An 18,280-nucleotide genomic window follows, 5' to 3' on the forward strand; every position below is an offset into this window, starting at 1 on the left:
ATTGAGCAGGTGTTGATGCTTTCTCTCCACCACGGAGTTTTGTTGAGGTGTTTCAAAACAAGAGTATTGATGAATAACACCTTGTTCATTAAAGAAATTGACAAATTGCAATTCACTTGCATTGTCAGATCTGAACATTTAACATTTGTATCAAATTTTAACCATGGCAAAGAACTACGGAATAATGGTTTAAACTTCCGATTTGTGTTTTATCATATATATATCCATGTAAACTTGGAATGGTCGTCAACAATGGTCACAAAATATCTATGTCCCCGATAAGAATCAATATGATAGGGACCCCACAAATCACAATGTATCAACTGAAATGATTTACTAGACATATTGTTGTGACAAACAAATGCAAACCTCTTTTGTTTAGCTAATGGACATATCATACAAACATGTTTATCTATCCCTTTATTTAACTTGAGTTTCTTATTTGAGGGATGCCCAAATCTTTGGTGCCATTGTTGTAAAGAGACATTTGACTAAATCATGCTCTAGCAAGTATAATCCTTCTATGACTTTACCCCTACCAATCATCTAGTTGTTGCTCATCTGCTGTATGATTGCATAATCATGATAAAGACTAACCATTGTAGTTTTATCTTTAGTCAATGAAGTAACTGATATAAGGTTTAATTCAAACTGTGGCACAAATAGAACATCATGAAGTACCAAACTATGACCAACTTTTGTAACATGGATAGAAACAGAATTCGCCCTATTCTTATTGTTGTTTGTGAACTTGAAACCTAATGCAAACTGTAACATTTCTCCTATGTATGTCCAGTCTTCTTAGAGTGTGTACAAATGATCTGATTCTTCCGGTAGCCTCTTTGATTTTGACTTTTGTTATAGGTTCTTGTTTTGTTGTTATCATAGTATGAATCTATGACATTGAAAGCCATTGTTGATTTAGGACTTTGATTAGAACTTATGCTCCTCTGCCTTTCATCTTGGATGATTAACAAAAAGATTCGATTAACTTCTGGAATCGGATCCATTAAAAGAATTTGACCTTGACCACAGATTTGAGTGAAATCATCATTCAAACCCATCAGAATAGGCATAGTCTACTCAACTTCTTTTGCTCCACCAAAGGTACATAAACTCCATGTGTAATGAACATCATAATTTGCTAATTCTTCTCATAAGACTTTGTAAGTTTGGTAAAGTATACACTTACATAATCATCACAACTTCATACATCAACCATTGAAAATTTAAGAGTTAAAGTATATCTACAACCAAGCAGTTAACTATTTACAATAGGATTAATCAACACATTATACATGTTAATTTACCTTGTAGTATTAGTAATATTAACCCCTTCTCTAAATATAATATTCGCCATATTTGTAGGAAGCCATTTCGCATTACCAATCTCCCTTTCACTTTGAGACTTTTCATTTTTCTTCACCCTCATTTTACCTCCAACACAAACCCCCAATTTAACCACAGTAAAAAACCCTAAACTAACCAAAAAGGGTCTAACACCCCAATGAAAATCCTCAAGATGCCAATACTTTTTCACCATATTATTCCCAAAACTCACCAACTCCACCTCACCCGGATCTGCCATAAAAACATCATTTTCACCACCGAAATTTAACCTCCCGGGAAATTTAACCACAAGACAACCATTCGGTAATACCAAAAATACCCTCCCGGTCCCCCACTCCCCTCCTCTTTTTCTAACCCATTCAAATCTCGGACTAAAAACATTACTTTTCACCCTCACAAACTCTCCAACACAGTAATTTTCTGCCATTTGTACATCCGAATAAACACATTTCCATAACGTTTCAATCCCAATTACACCAACGGTCAAACTTCCATCCCGGTCAACCGTATGAACAATACCGACATTCGAGTTCCGTTTCTTGTTTTCTTCCTTGAAACGGATCCAGTCGCCGGGTGATAACCCATATGTCACCCGCTCCAGTGTTGACCCGTGGACCCTCACCGGGTCGTGGATACCGTGTACCCGGACTAGAACATATCCATTTTGGTTTTGGTTGTCTGTGTCTAGACCCACGATTGTTCCTACGGGGACCACCATGTTTTCATGTTTGCATGAGTTTAAGGGTTTTCTTGATCGAACTGTGTCGCCTACTTCTAAATTGGATTTTGATAAGAACCATTTTGTGTACCCGTTTAAATTTGATTTTTCTAAAATGGATGTGGGCCCAGGCCCACTGATATTTTTCCACTTTCCATCATCAAAAATTGCATTCTTTGAACTGCAAAAGCAACAAGTCAGAAACCTAAAGATATCCAGATATTATATTTAAAAGAATAATAAATTATATGTACCTTTGAAAGACCATTAATATATCTGCCATTAAAGGTCGACTTCTGAAGTCATACTCAAAGCAACCAAGAATTAGATTCTGAACAGCAGGAGGAAGAAGGCCATCTGGAATGTGTGGTTTTTCTTGTCTTTTCACAACTGAGTTATATATTTCATCGATTGACTTACCACACCAAGGTTGTACACCTGTCAACATTTCAACAATGGTGCAACCAAAACCCCATGAATCAGTCTCAAAAGATAAGGGGCCTCTTATGTCAGGTTGCCATTGTTCAGGGGCCATGTAGTTTGGTGTGCCAATTCTTCTAGTCATATCAGAACTAGTCAATGGAAGTGGAACACCTAGTAGAACATAAGGGATTCCCAAATCACCCAAAATTGCTTTTTGTTCTTCGTTTAGGAGGATATTATTAGGTTTAAGATTAAGGATTAATATCTCTTTTGAATGTAGTTCCATAATTCCATGAGCTGCATCAATCCCATACCTCAAGACATCACCCAAACAACACTTTCCCCCTTTTAGAGTAGCCATTTTGTCACCAATTGATCCCTCATAGAATTTCATAATAATGCATATCTGGAATATATGAATATATGATATGAAAGTTGAAACCATTTAACTAAATAATCAAACAATCATTAAACTATAAATTATTACCTTCCCAGTTATGACTGAAACACCATGAAGATGAAGGCAGGATGCACCTTGTAATCCTTGAGATTTGGAAAGTAAAACACTGAGTTTATCTAATACGACTTTGATGTTATCTTCTTTGATGTGATGTAGCATCTTAACAGCTACTTCATGATACTCTTCATAATCTTCAGTAACTTGATGACGTGTTGCTAACCAGACATCACCAAATGGGCCTCTTCCAAGTCTATGTCTGAGTTTTATAGATGCAGGATTTATCCATGGATTGTTGTTAGATGTGTCATTGGTTGTAAGCTGATCGTAATCATTGTCAACGATCTCAAAGTCAAAGGAAGTTGAAGCTCGATTTGCAAGAAGCTTTCCAGCCATTAATTCCGGATGAAAGTTGAAACTGGGCACGTGTACGCAACAAAAATCATTAGAACATGATAAAGTATAAGAACAACACCGATATGGCTCAAATTTCAATTCTCCATTGCAGAAATGCAATTCAATTTGATTTTGTTTTAGCAATTTTGTGCCCTAACTATCTAAATTAAGTAAAAAGGGGAAGTTATTCAAGAACTAGAAGCATCAATTCAATTCAGAATAAAAGAATATTGCATCGCAACAGTACTTACCCCTTGAGCAGATTGGCGATTGAAAACGCGAGTTTTGACGATTTAATGTGATAATCAACTAGAGACTGATCCTGATCATATTCCGATAATGAAATTTGTTCGTAATACAACGAAAAGCAAGAGATTACGCTAGTTTGAATCGTGCACCGAAAGATACATAGCAAGAGACAAGAGAACAACTACGGAAAGCAAACGATGGCTTCAGTGTCCCCAACTCCCCAACTCCCAAGTATCGACACCTTCACTAGAAATAGAAGTTGTGGAGTGCATCATCATCTATCAAACTAGACTAGAGTTTTAAATTGAATATGAGAAAATATTTTAATAAAAAAATTCAATGCTCACGTAAAGTATATTCCTCTAAATCATCATCTTATTTTAGTCTTTTCATAAATTCAATGATAAAAAATTATAGGAATTTGATCATAAAGCGCCTAAAAATATTTTGTATTTTATAAAAAATTATATTATCTAAAAAAACATAATTATATGCATTTAACCCCTTAAATTATTGGAATATATTTAAGAAGTTGTCGGAAAATTAAATAAGTTTTAAGAAATATTAGATGAATCATTCAAATTTTAGTTAAACCATTAAGACCAATTCTTATGAAGAAAGTCATGATGGATTCTCAAAGATAGCTTTCAAGTGAAAGTTCAATTTGCTATTATTATTATTATTACTATTATTATTATTAATAATAAAGTGTCTAAGATTAGGGAGGGTTTATTTTTTCAATTTATAGGATTAAATAAAATCGAAAAACCAAATTTATATCTAAATGATTAGTTAAAGTTTTTAAGACCTGTCAAACTAGTAACTAGAAGATGTATGTAACTTTCCAAAAATACCAATAAAATTCTCTTTTTTAAATCACCAAAAAACATACAATCATCTATTCAAAAGTCAACCAAAGTATAATATATTTCTCAATCGTCGGAGTAAAACAAAATAGATAATGTGGAAATTAACTCCATGGGATGCAGTGCGATCAGGCCGGACCTTCCCTTTGAAGCCAGAAATACCTGAAACATTTAAACATAAACAATAAGCACAAATCTCAGTGAGTTCCCCAAAATATCACATAACATACAATACATCGGGCATCGCCCACACAACTAACGGGTTATGACCTCATAATGGGGCATGCCCTCATGACAGACCTTGCCTAACATACATGCAATAGTCACAAAGACAATCTAACATCTTATAAAGTATAGTGAGAAAACTCATCTCACTCTCATAGACAAAAAACCATAACTCAAAAAGTCGAGGAACTAGTGCTACAATCCACCTATTGAAATACCCAAGGTTAAACCTTAGTCTATACTCCAAAACTAGCAATTTGACCAAAAGTCAACCAAGTCAAAAAGTCAACAGCCAGCGATCTCCATGTCGTGGCCAACCCATGGCCACATCGTGGCTATCCAATCTAAGTCGTGACCAACATCCACTACCATATTGTGGAAGTCATGCCACTACGAAGTGTCAGAGTCATGGTCCATACTTTCTAATAAGCTTCTTAGGACCCTCATGGTCCATAAAAATTGAATCTTTATGGACATGCATGACCCATGCTTATCCTCCACTCAACTAGGTCAAAAAGGGCAGAAATTACCTAAAGCTCATGCATGGCTTCCAGAAACTTATTCAACTTCTATATCTCGAAGATATAGTGACCATGGGACCAATATGAGCCATAAAGTTGAAAACTTTATCTCATCTAACCATTAAAATCCCACTCATGAGCCAAAATATGCTACAAAACCTAGATCTATGACAAGGGAACCAAAAAGATGGAAGCTTGAGGACTTACAAAGAGTCCAGAAGATGCATACAGGGAGAAGAGATGAGTTTCTTGCTTAATATATGCACAAAAGTTCATTCTTCTTCCTTCCAAGACCACAAAATCACCAAAAATAAGTCAAGAACTTCAAAGGGATGCTAGGGTTGATGAAGGACTCTTTAGAGGTGATGGGGGCTGAGGGTGGAGGAAATCTTATCCATCAATTCCTTTAAATATGGCTCACGACCCGAAAAATTAGGGTTTTCCATAATGACATCACCACGTCATGGCCATTACATGACCACATTGCAGTGTCTTAAATGAAACACATGTTTCATGCAACAATGTCACGATGTGGTGATCCTTCCACCATATCGTTGCCACCCATAAATCTCAAAATTAAAAGTAAAATTCATATATGAAACCAAGCGTTACACTGTAGCTTTTTTTATACAAAAATTTTCGGGTAAAAATAATAGTTAACTTTTAAAAGTATAAAATTTTCGGGTAAAAACCAAGCGTTACATCCAACTTCTGGATATACTCTCCTCCTACACGCCCTTGTTCCTTCTTCAAGTACCTTCTTCTTCAAAATTACAAAGAATGCACAAAAGTTGGCTCAAAACTCTCAAAAGTGAATTAGGGTTTCGTGGCTAGGGTTTGGGACAATGGAGGCTAGAAATGAGGTCAGCTTATGGGGGTTAAGGTGTTTAAATAGGGTGCAAAACTCTGGAAATTAGGGTTTCATTCTGCCAGCCTACTCGTCGAGTTGAGGGTTGAGGCTTCTCAACTCGTCAAGTAGACTTCTTAACCCGCGTCCCAATCCATCTCTACTCGACGAGTTTGGGGCCTCCAACTCATCGAGTTTCTATACAAAAATGAATAAATTGTGAATTAAATACATACCAGAAACTAGACGTTACATAATCCTTAATCATTTACGTCCAAAATTCAGATCCAAACCCGAAAAGGTGTTCTTAACCATAAAGTTTCAAACTTTATGGTTTTGCATGGCTAATAAGATCTTAACATTGGAAATTCTAGCTTCTTGGCCTATTAAGACAACCTACATCATGCATGGGAAGAAAATGATATCCAAGATCATAATTTTATGACTGAACACACCCTAAAACATCTGGAAAGACAACTCAAATGTCTTGGAGTATTCCCTACTCACAAGGATCAAGATTTGGGACAAAAGGGCCAACTTTAAGCTAATACTAGATCTAAATGAAATACTCATCAAGGTTGGAGCTTTATACCTTTAAAAGGTGCATAAAGGAGTGTAGATGTTGGATCCAAAGCCTAGAGGGAAACACTAAAACTTCAAAGCTCTTCCTTCACCTCCAAAAGCTCCTAAAATGGCACCAAAAGACTTTCCAAGCTTCAAAATGAACTCACACACTTTAGGGTTTTTGAAATAAGGAATTAGGCTAGAGTTAAAAGAGTGTATAAGGCCATAAAGATGTTTAAATATGGTCTGAACCCTAAAATTTAGGGTTTGCACCCTGGCCACATACGCCCAACGTACAAGATGTACGCCCAGTGTACGCAAGCTATGCCTAAAATTACAAAATTGCCATTAGGGACCAATCTTGCAAAACAAATACAAACCAAGGGTCAAAAAGGAAATACCTAGAAATCCATATGTTACATTATTAACATATGATTAAGATTTTCATATGTGATGAAAACCCTTTATTCACATATGAGTATAGACATAACGGTTGTTTATATTTTTTAATAGTTTTTTTTCTTATTATATACATTTAATCATTTGTGATTAAACCATGTTATTAAATATGATTAAGTTATTCACATGTGATTAATTTATTCTCGCATTTTCAATTCTATAATTATTTTCGTTTGAATAACCCACATGCACAATATTTATACATATGATTTTTTTTATAAATATGTTTTGTTCAAATATGAATAAACATGTTTTGTTCAAATATCAATAATGATTGAGTTGATTACAAATCAAAAACACACTCCAATTTTCAAAAGAAAAAAAAAACACAAAGATTGCTTGCAAAAAATATGATGAACAATCTCTTTTTGACGTTGTTTTAAGGGTTTGTTAGAAATGACTTCTACTTTTGCAGGTGTCTCATCTCTTGGACCCTTGGCATGTTCTAGTAACAAGTGATGGATAAGAATATCTCAACTCCAACAAAAAAAAAGTTATCATATTTTGCTCAATATCTTCTAGCTCGTTAATCAGGGAACACAACTTTTAATTCCGAAAACCCCCCACAAACTTCCCACATAAAAGCTGCAAAGAGGAATTGTACTTTAATATAGACATATAAGCTATCAAAAAGATTGAAGTGAGTTAACAATAACACTCAAACATTCCTACTTTAGCACTCCCATGTTTTTTTTGATCCCCAACTCATACTCTCTTATAAGCATATCAGCACATATCAGAAAGTAATGCATATCATTATAACAACAATGGAATATGAAGCACATGGAGTCATAGACATAAAATAACATAGAAAAACCTGTGACATATTACCAAAGAGTTACGTGATTACAAATTACTTAAGCATAACAATACATATCAACAATAGATATGATAGATTTCAATATGAAAATAAATCAGAACATGGGATTATTGACATAGTAAGTTCATGGAGTACATATCGACAATGTCTGTCATACCTGATAATATTTTTATAATATAAAAGTAATTAAATTTGATAGGAAAAATCTTAGAATAGTAGGGGATAAATTTTCCCTTTTACAAATGTCTAATTTGTGTGTGTGTGTGTTTTTTTTTTTTTGAAAAAAAGGCGCATGCACATGTCAACTTCCTAATTAACCGAAAGAAATCGTCAAAATTTGCTCCCAGTAAAAGTCGCAGAGAAAAACTGAAAAACAGATAAGTGGATAACACAGAGAGAGACATGCTTCCTGTTCATACTCCTTCCCCCCGAATCCAAATTCAAACCCTAAAAATAACTCTCTTTCAAACAATCCTCTTCACATGGATTAATTTCTACCCAATTTCATAACGATCATCACTTTCTCCCACTATTGAACGAATCTCATAATCTCTCACCTCTTCTCATAATTTACTCCTAATTTAGCCATGCGAACTCCATCCAAGGATCACAGGGTCGATTTTTCTGATTTTGGATATAATCGTAAGACTCCCTTTGAGATAAATCGACCATCATCGCCATTTTCGATTTCCACAACCTCAAGCTCTTTTCCTCCATTGTTACCTGCTAAACGCAGCTCCTGGAGATCACTTTCATTTGGAAAATTCTCCTCCAAGCCAATCAGACTTTCCATCCTCAAATTAGATGGATCTTCCTTTGGTAATCGAAAACGATATAAATTCTTTTTTTTTTTTTTTCTATAGATCATCGACTAACTTTTTAATAAAACATTCACACTTGACAATGTTCTATTTTTGGAAATCGAAAATGAATGTCGTGTGATTTGTGTGATACAGATATTGTTGTTACGAACAGAGCAACTGTAGCAAAAGTGAAGAAGGCGATTGAGGCTGCTTTCTGCGATATACCTACACAAGGAGATGCCGAGATTTCATGGTATATATATGTTCAGTTATTCTCTCTAAATTCTCCCTTTCTTCTTCTTATGATTGTGTTTATTATAGGTCACATGTATGGGGGCATTTCTGTTTATGCTTTGAGAGCATGAAGCTCTTTCGTGATCGTGATTCCATTACACGTTTTGGGATCAAGAATGGTGATCAGGTATTTTTCTTCTAAAATAATCATCTTTGGGCTACTTACAAGTTGAATATACAATCAATTTGACCTAAAAACTGATTCAATGAATCATTGTCCAGCTTCAATTTGTTCGACATACACCAATGTATGAAGTTGCAGGCGAAAGATTAGAGAAGATCACCATCGATTCAAATCAAACCAATGGGTAAGCTTTCTACTAATAATACAACAATGTTGCAGTCTAATATCAGCTAGACAGAATCTAATATAAGCTAGACACAGTCCAATCCACAACTGGATCAAGATTGGGAATTTGAATAGGTCATCAAGCAAACGGAGTTTGAATGGGAACATGAAAAAGTTTTGTGGGAACAATCGATCAAATTCAAACCATAATCATGTCACAAAAGAGGTCAATCGATCCAGTTGGGCATGCAGAATGCGAGGGTTGTTTTTACATCGAAAAACAAGCAGTCCAAAAATCGGAACTGCAAGACTTGGACGATGGTTTCCAAGTAGTGATGATGAAGAAGAAGATGATGATGATGATGTGAATATTTCTTGCAGACCGAGTGCTAGTTCGAGTTCTTATTCACCAAATCCATTTAGTGAGTTTGCGGGAGGTTTTGGATATCCGACGGGTTATTGCATAAAATGATTTTGCTTGTTGTGAATGTATATGGGCCTCCAAATGATTATATTGGTTTTTTCCATGTAAAGTTTTGTATAGTAGAGCGACTTAATGAATAATGATGTATGTCGTGTATACATCGAGTATGTTTTTTGGAAAAACTTATTTGACTGAGATTATTTAAGGGAATCAAATTAAAATATTCATTATCGTTAACATTAATTTCATCCATCATAACATGAGATGAGTTGAGAAGAAAGAAAAGGAAGCACGGATAGGTAATAATCATCATATTAAACTAATTAGTAACAAAGAGTTTTTCAATCATTTTTATGTTTAAAACATATTCATTACATTCAATATCATATTGATGATATTATTACGAATTTCTCCGTATCTCATGCGTCTCAAACACAAATGTAAATAACAACCAGGGCCGGTCCATTGTTTTTTACTACCCGGGGCGAGATAAAAAAATTATGTCCGTATATGTGTAACGTACAATAACAAAAACATATAATCAAACAAATGTAGTAATTTCTAATATAAAAAATGCAGTAATTTTTATAATCAAACAAATAACACAACCAAAATATACAAAAAATCACCTAAAACGATGTCTTCGCGCATTTTTTGAAGCGAAAACATCTCTTATTTTACAATAATCAATATTTTTTAGAAAATCACTTTCAATACTTAAAATTGCTAATCCATTCAATCTTTCTTGAGCCATGGTACTTCGGAGATACGATTTCAAAAGCTTCAATTTTGAAAAACTTCTTTCCGCGGAAGCAACCGTAACCGGCACCGTCAATAATATCCTATATGCAACCAACACATTAGGGAACATATCCATTCTTCTTGCATACTCCATTATTTGAATAGATGTCCAAGGACTTTGACTTTTGTATGCTTCATCCGGCAACATTTTCTACAAAAGTTTTAACTCAATGAATAAACCATCTCCATCAATATCATAATCTTCACCATTTTTCAAATTGGACTCAAGATTTAAACAACATTTCTTTAATTCATCATCAACTAAAGAAACTAATTTGGAACCATCAAACAAAAAACCAAATATCGATTCAAAATATTGCATTTGTTCAAATCTACTTTTTAATTGAACAATAGCCATATCAACAAGAATAAAAAAATAATCTCTTTTAAATGCTTCTTGAGAAGATTGGTGTTCTCTTTCGGTATTTGGAATTTCATCAAAATGTTGTTTTCTTTTTTTATTGCGTTTTTGAGGAAATTCGGGTTTAACTTTAACACTATTTGCTATTTCTTTTGCTTCACTAATAGCAAAGTCAAACCCACTTTCCCTATATTCTTCAAAATAATTAATTAACCCTTCTAAATTTTTTACAGCAACATCAAGAAGCATTTCTTTGGATTGTAACTTTTTGCTTACCAAATTAATTTTGTACAAAATATCATACCATATAACTAAACTTAAAATAAATTCAAAACTAGAAAATTCACCATTTACTAGTGAATCAGCATCTCTACACACTTGTCCATTATCACTTATTATAGATAGTTTTTTTAAAGCTTTTCTTATTTGATAAAATTGTGTTTTTATTGCTTTAACACATTCAATATGACTTTCCCAACGAGTAGCTGATAATGATTTAAGTGTTAGATCATCAACAAACTCAAGTAAAACACTCCATCTTTTGGTTGAATTGGAAAAAACATTATAAAGCGTTTGACATGTACCAAAAAAAGTTTTTGCCTTTTGGCAAGAATTTGCCATATCACACAAAACCAAATTTAAACTATGACATCCACAAGGCATATAAAAAGCTCTATTATTTATATCAAGCAATCGTTTTTGAACACCTTGGTATTTACCTTTCATATTTGCCCCATTATCATACCCTTGACCACGAACATAATTAATATCCAAATCAAGAGATTTTAGGGCATCTTGTAAAACATTAAAAAGACCAAGACCGGATGTATCTTCTACAATTAAAAACTCTAAAAAAAACTCTTCAACTTTTAATGGAACACTTTCCAAATCTACACATCTTATAATCAAAGTCATTTGTTCTTGGTGACTAGCATCCGGAGTGCAATCAAGAATTATAGAAAAATATTTTGCCCTTTTGATTTTTTTTATAATTGCACATTTTACCTCGGATGCTAACATTTCAATTAATTCATTTTGAATTTTATGACTAAGATAATGATTATGTGTTTCTTTGTCTTGAATCATTCGAAAATGTTCTTTCATTACCGGATCCCACTCCGCAATTGATTCAATTACACTTAAAAGATTGCCATTTGAGTTTTCATAAATTTTTTCATTTGTACCACGAAAAGCCAAGTTATTTTTTGCTAAACATTTTACAACAGAAATAATTCTAACCATAACTTCTTTCCAATGTTCGGTATCTTTTTTTATCATTTCTTGAATTTCTTTGTCAATTGTTTCGTTTTTATTTAACCTAACTCGCGTTTCATTCCATGTTCTTAAATTATCCATATGATCGGAACTATTTTCATGTTGTTTTAATGTTTCACTAAGATGCTTCCAATCTTTAATTCCTTCGGTTGCCAAACTACTTTTAGTTCGAATAGTTTTAAACAACTTACAACAAAAACAAAAAACTTTATCAAGTTCTTTTGAATACACTAACCATTTTCTATCAAAAGAATCACCATTTCTTAATTTCCGAATGAAAAAATCAAATGAAAAATGTCTACCAAGTGAATCTTTTGGAAAAATTGTGTTGGTATCAACTTCTCTATTTGGCCTTTTTTCTATTAGTAAATCTTTCATTTTTGAATCTAAATCATCTCATACTCTAGGATCAAAAATATTAAAATCACTTGGTTTATCTTTATCAAAAAAATCATTTTTTTCAAAATCATTGGAAATATCAACCGAATCATTGGAAGTACTAGGTGGAACATTAAAATTATTAACCGGATCATTGGAATTTTGATTTCTAACAAAATATTTATTTAAAGACCCTCTTAATTGATTAGCCTCTTCTTGTTCTTTTCTTTTTCGTTTTCTATTTTGAGCACCCGATGGTTGTTTTCGGGGAAACATATTTAAAAATCAGCCAAGAAAAAAGTTAAGCAAAGAAAAAAAATCAATAATTCTAGTTATAAAAGCTAAGCAAAGAAAGATACAACCTGGCCAAAGTTTTCATTATTATTTCCCACTTTGAAGATGCCAATAATCTGAAAATTAAAACATACAATCAGAAATACAAATCCATTTTCAACAACTACTGACTAATAAGTAATAACACTACAATGAAATAAATATATACCTTTCAAGATTTCAAAATAAACAAAAATCAGCCTCCCAAGTCCCAAGTCCTGATTCACATCACAGAAACAAAAACAAAACTTTAGATAATTCAGAAACTGTGGTTGATGTTCATACAGAAATAAAAAAAATCATTAGAAGAAAAATAGAAAACTTACCCTAATAAGTTGAAGAGCACAAAATGAGAACTGAAAAGAGAATTCAGAAACTGTGGTTCACTTCGTTTTCTATTTGAAAACAATTGAAAATTCCAATTTCCAAATCTGCAACTCAAACAACAAATCATAATATTCAATTAATCATATTAAGAAAAAAGAAACAATGATTGAAGAAAACTCATAGACCCACAGTCAATTGAAGAAAACTCACCCAAAATTCGAGTTTATCAGAATGAAGAATAGAAATTGGCAAATTGCAATCAGAAGAAAACTCACGGCTGTGTTTGATTTCTTGCCTTCTTCACTGGTTCGTAGTTCCCTTCGTTTGTTGTCGGTAATTACTAATTAGAAATCATCAAATCAAAAATCAGATGTTGGTTTCCTCGATTGAACGTATAGGCTATAAGTTTTAGAGAAGAATCAGAAGATTGATTGATTGAATAAGAAATTGAGAAGAAGATTGAATAAGAAATTGAGAGGTCAAGATTTATTGATTGAAATTGAATGCATCGGCTGAATCGGTGATGCTCACACAACAAACACGTTGAATCCATTCGACCGTTGGTCGACCGACTCCTAATCTCCCGACTCCTCATCTCCCGATTGCGCTAATTCACTTGGCGCTCAAGATCGCTAAATCAGAATGCGGAATGGCGAATGCCCTAATGCTGACTTGATGGACTATTGGAGTAATTGGGTTTAATTTTTGGGCCAAAATTATATACATATATTATAACTTACTGGATAAAAAATATGCCCCCATTTTTTTGATGCCCTGGGCCTAAGCCCAACTTGCCCATGTAGTTGGGCCGGCATTAACAACTTTAAGTTTTTCTATAAATTTGTTATTTTGATAATAAAAATCTCGCATCTCTAAATTCTAGTTCATGCTCTTTAATTTTCTAAATTCTAGTTCATGATCTTATACTTTATAATTTATTACTCACAATATAAATCGTAATAGGGAAAGCAACTATTAGGGCTAAGTCATAAAAATTTGAACTAAATTTAGGAGATTATAAAAAATTAAAAAAAAACAAAAAAAAAAAATCAGGGCAATTTTAAAGTCAAAGACAGATATTCATGTATAAGGTATATATGGAAAACTAGTAAAAAAAATCCTTTGGAACTTATTCACAATCATCACACACTAATATCAAAATAAGCTCAAAAAATAAGTTTGTTTAGACCATCTAAACAAAATTCAAAAAAGATTTTGAATGTCGCATCATAATCACATCAACCAATCCAACATGCTTAGTAAGGCCAAATGGTATACATATAACGACGAGGTTCGTGGTCAAGCTGGCCACGAACAACGAGCGTGCACACCACCCCGTTGTTTCATGGTGACTCGTTTTTGTGGTCACTCGTGTTCGGGACAACGGACTCGCACAACCAATCTAATTGCAGCTCACGATTTGAACGTTACACTAGCCGTTGAACAGCTAGTTTCTTAAAATTGTAAAAAAAAATTAAACAATTTATTTATCTATAAATACAACATTTTTACTCTTTATTTTTTACACCATTCTTCTCTATCTCTATACATAATCTACATACTAAATATTCACAACCAAAAACCATGGATCCCAACCAAAATACCCCTCCAAATTACAGAAATCGCAAACCCGATAACGCTTTTGCGTTAGATACAACATCTCGCCAATTTCTGACTATAGAGTCACCTCAAGGCGGTTTTCTCAATCTACTTCAAACCGGTTCCCCTATCCAACAAACATCACTTTTCCAACAACAATATCAACTTTTTCCGTCTTTCCAACAACAACAAATTTCACAACAATACCAACAATTTCAACAACTACAACAACTCCAACATTAATCGTCACAACAACAACAACCTCCAATTTCACAATCACCAAGCTTAGAACCACCACTTTCGACGGATTTTGTTGCGGAAACGCAACCTTCACCACCACCTCAACCAAAAAAGAAAAAGGGAAAAAACTGGCCCTACCCACTAACGCCTAAAAAAGGGTTTCATGGACAAAAGAAGATGAAGAAAAGTTAGCGGAGGCATGGTTGGCGGTTTCCGAAGATCCAATTGTAGGAGATAGTCAGCCTTACGGAAGTTTTTGGGAGAAAGTTTGAGCCATTTTCTACGAGTTAATGGAAAGCGAAAGTCGAAACGCCGATCAAATTACGTCGAAATGGAAAGATATTCGACTAAAATGCACCGAGTTTGGAGGAATCTACAACAACCTCCTAAACATACGCAAAAGCGGCTCGAACAATTTTGATGTTTTCAAGGCAGCCATGGACCAATTTGAAAAAACAACGCCAACACGCAAAGCTTTTCCGTATATGAAACCGTAGCTAAAATTGAAAGACACCCCAAAATGGAAAGAGCAAACGGAAGGTACTTCGCAATCTTCCGGTTCAAAGCGTTCGAGAAACCCCGATGCAACTTCTCAATAATCCGATGACCGAACACACATCGACATCAACGATGATCCGCTAGATCTTGAAAACGACCAACCTCTTCGTCGGCCCGTTGGAAGAAGTAAAGCAAAAAAAACGGCGTCAACATCTTCGAATTCTAGTGTTATGGATATGTTTGGCGATAAATTTGATCGATATGTGCAACTTCAAGAAACGAAGGTCGAGGTGATGACTCGGATGGAACAAAAAATGATCGAAGCACAATCATCATTTCAAGAGGAACAAGCGGCGCTCCAAACAAAAACCGATATGGAAATCTTGAAAATGAAAACGGACGACCTTGAGGGCGAAGACTTGGAACTTTTCCAAGCGATGAAAGAGTCGGTTCGAGCCCGACGTAGGCATATGGGGTAGTTTATTTTATTTATGGTTGGAATTTTTAGTTTTTTTTAATGTTTTTTTTATTTTAAGTAATGTAATTTTTATTTTTGTTGTTAGTTTTTTTTTTCAATTAATGTAGTTTTTATTTAATGTAATTTGGTATTTTAATTTAATGGAAAAACTAGTATTAAAAAATGATTTTAATGTATTTTTGAATTAAATTTAAATAAAAAAATAAGGTAGAGTGGTGTGTTAGTGGTAGGTATCCCATGCTAGTAGTAGCAGAATGTGGTGCTGATGTGGCACCCACTACATATATGGTATGTGGTGTGTATAACGGATGGTCTAATACCCTCAACATGAGAGTTTTTCTGTAGGTCCTAGATTGTCAACTAACAAGCTAAAAAATGACAAATCAGCAAAATAATTTGATATGTGAAAAAGTTATAGTCATAGAGTGTGTTACTTAAGAAGCTCATTGGAAAAACTTTGTTTTGAAAAAATTTCTCCAATATCCTTTTCAAATATTTTAAGCTTTTTGTTTGAAAAAAAATTCTAACATGGATGCTCTTATAATCAACCTTATAGTCTTAATATATCCAGGGCCGGTCCTAGACTATTTGAGGCCCGGAGCGAGAAAAAAGATGAGACCCTTCAAATTATATAATATTCTAGTCAAATAACTAGAGTTCCTGTGCAAAAAAAATGGCACGTACTAATTCACTAAAATGTACAATTTTTTGAAGTTTCTAAGGTTTAAAAAAGAAACTTCGTTGATGAATGCATGTTTCGAGGCTTTCAAGTTTTGATGAATGTGTCTTTCTCTTGGTGAATAACATAGTTATGGCTGGTCCAAAAAAAAAAATTATTCCCCACAAAAAAAAAAAAAAAAACTTCACAAAGCCTTAATATTTGAATCATAAATGAAGCGAAATATAAATTAGCAATTTAAAGATATACATAATGGAGGCAAGTTGAATATAAAAAAGATTGGCAAATTTTAGATGACGGTAAAAAAAAATTCAGTCTGTTTGACATGAAATTGTTTAAGTTTATATCAAAATTATTACTAAAGTAATACCTAATTGAATATGAATACACAAGTTTGATTTCTAAAAATAAAATTAGCAAATAGCATAGAAATTTAAAAACTAAAAAAGTTTACATATAGTATTTGCCTCGAATTATAAATAGCAAAATGACTTTCACAAAATTCAAATTGATAGCAAATTATCTCCTTTATTTTTATATTTTTAAAATCATACTCCTATCAACTACAAATCCTTTTAGAAACATCTAAATTTTAACACTCTCGTTAGTGGAACACACATAAGTAATAACATACTAAAAAATTAGATCTTAGCAAAGCTACTGTACTTACACTTATAATCGTATGCAAAAATCAAAAGTTAGATACCTTAATCTGTTTATTTGGATATTGACTAGGGCCGGATGAAAATCAAACTTCCGGAAATCAAACATTCAAGAGGCTGCAGCTAGGGTTCTGGTGATAATCCTTCAAAATAAATCATTTTGCGAAATAATTGTGCATTTTAACCTTAGGTGGTTCATTACTTCTTGATAATTGAGAAATTGAGCCATTTTGAGAAGCACAAAAAAATATATGCATTTAATAATTAATAAGTAAAATATTTCAAAACATGTTTCTTGATAATTGAGAAATTGTTTGCGTCGTTTTGGAGGCACACCAAGCGTTTGGGAGGACACACCAAAAAAAGATCCACAGCCCTAATAGCCTTTAATAAAAGTTTAAGTAAAATATTAATAAAAAAATAAAAAGATGTGAATAACAAGATTCCAACACAAAGGACTCACCAATATTAATCCCTAAGCTTCAACCATCTCAACTACAATTGATTTTTGTTTACTATCGCATATTATATTTTATATCATCTAAATTCGTATATATATATACACTAATCGTAACTTGTAGGGGCCCCGAGATTTGGCGAGGCCCGCCCAGCTTGCCCATGCTCTAGGGCCGGCCCTGAATATATCTAAGGCCCTTTTTTACTAAACTCAAATTTAATGTCCAAATTAAATCAAAATATAAACAATCATCTATATATTTCCTATATTAAATGTTTAACTATTAAGGTGTAGCAAGAAATTTTTAAGGTGTACATGTATGCAAATTTTGAAAGCATACACTACTATTTTAGTGGATTAAATTTTAAATAAATATGAAATTATGTGGTGAAAAAGTAAAGCTTGCAACTTTTGTGACAATTTTGGACATGGAGAGCTAATTTTGATTTTTTTTTTTTTTTGTTGGCAATTGGGAACCTCATATCAT

At 33.4% G+C, this 18,280-nt stretch overlaps 3 protein-coding genes across 3 annotated transcripts; 1 reads left to right on the forward strand and 2 right to left on the reverse strand.

Annotated features, from left to right (window-relative positions):
• Positions 1–1,188: 1,188 nt before the first annotated feature.
• On the reverse strand, positions 1,189–3,871 carry LOC145058022 (Protein kinase superfamily protein). The gene is made up of 4 exons (XM_079005940.1): positions 3,596–3,871; positions 2,979–3,366; positions 2,323–2,897; positions 1,189–2,249 (listed from the first exon to the last, which is right to left on the reverse strand). The coding sequence occupies exons 2-4, from the start codon at positions 3,342–3,344 to the stop codon at positions 1,307–1,309; spliced, it is 1,884 nt and encodes a 627-aa protein (XP_078862066.1). The 5' UTR covers positions 3,345–3,366; positions 3,596–3,871; the 3' UTR covers positions 1,189–1,306.
• A 4,382-nt stretch (positions 3,872–8,253) lies between these two features.
• Positions 8,254–9,910, forward strand: LOC145058217 (uncharacterized). The gene is made up of 5 exons (XM_079006131.1): positions 8,254–8,714; positions 8,852–8,951; positions 9,020–9,119; positions 9,215–9,300; positions 9,378–9,910. The coding sequence occupies exons 1-5, from the start codon at positions 8,483–8,485 to the stop codon at positions 9,751–9,753; spliced, it is 894 nt and encodes a 297-aa protein (XP_078862257.1). The 5' UTR covers positions 8,254–8,482; the 3' UTR covers positions 9,754–9,910.
• A 747-nt stretch (positions 9,911–10,657) lies between these two features.
• On the reverse strand, positions 10,658–12,520 carry LOC145059608 (uncharacterized). The gene has a single exon (XM_079007431.1). The coding sequence runs from the start codon at positions 12,518–12,520 to the stop codon at positions 10,658–10,660; it is 1,863 nt and encodes a 620-aa protein (XP_078863557.1).
• Positions 12,521–18,280: the final 5,760 nt, after the last annotated feature.

The sequence above is a fragment of the Lactuca serriola genome, chromosome 6 (genome assembly GCF_051521515.1).
Source record: "Lactuca serriola cultivar US96UC23 chromosome 6, Lser_US96UC23_V15, whole genome shotgun sequence".
Taxonomy (NCBI): Eukaryota; Viridiplantae; Streptophyta; class Magnoliopsida; order Asterales; family Asteraceae; genus Lactuca; species Lactuca serriola.

Coding starts and splice junctions, on each gene's coding strand:
- LOC145058022 (XM_079005940.1), bottom strand. CDS start 3,344: ATGGCTGGAAAGCTTCTTGCAAATCGAGCTTCAACTTCCTTTGACTTT. Junction 2,898..2,978: donor TTTCAGTCATAACTGGGAAG/GTAATAATTTAT, acceptor CATATATTCCAG/ATATGCATTATTATGAAATT. Junction 2,250..2,322: donor ATATTAATGGTCTTTCAAAG/GTACATATAATT, acceptor TTGCTTTTGCAG/TTCAAAGAATGCAATTTTTG.
- LOC145058217 (XM_079006131.1), top strand. CDS start 8,483: ATGCGAACTCCATCCAAGGATCACAGGGTCGATTTTTCTGATTTTGGA. Junction 8,715..8,851: donor ATTAGATGGATCTTCCTTTG/GTAATCGAAAAC, acceptor TGTGTGATACAG/ATATTGTTGTTACGAACAGA. Junction 9,120..9,214: donor GGATCAAGAATGGTGATCAG/GTATTTTTCTTC, acceptor ATCATTGTCCAG/CTTCAATTTGTTCGACATAC.
- LOC145059608 (XM_079007431.1), bottom strand. CDS start 12,520: ATGAAAGATTTACTAATAGAAAAAAGGCCAAATAGAGAAGTTGATACC.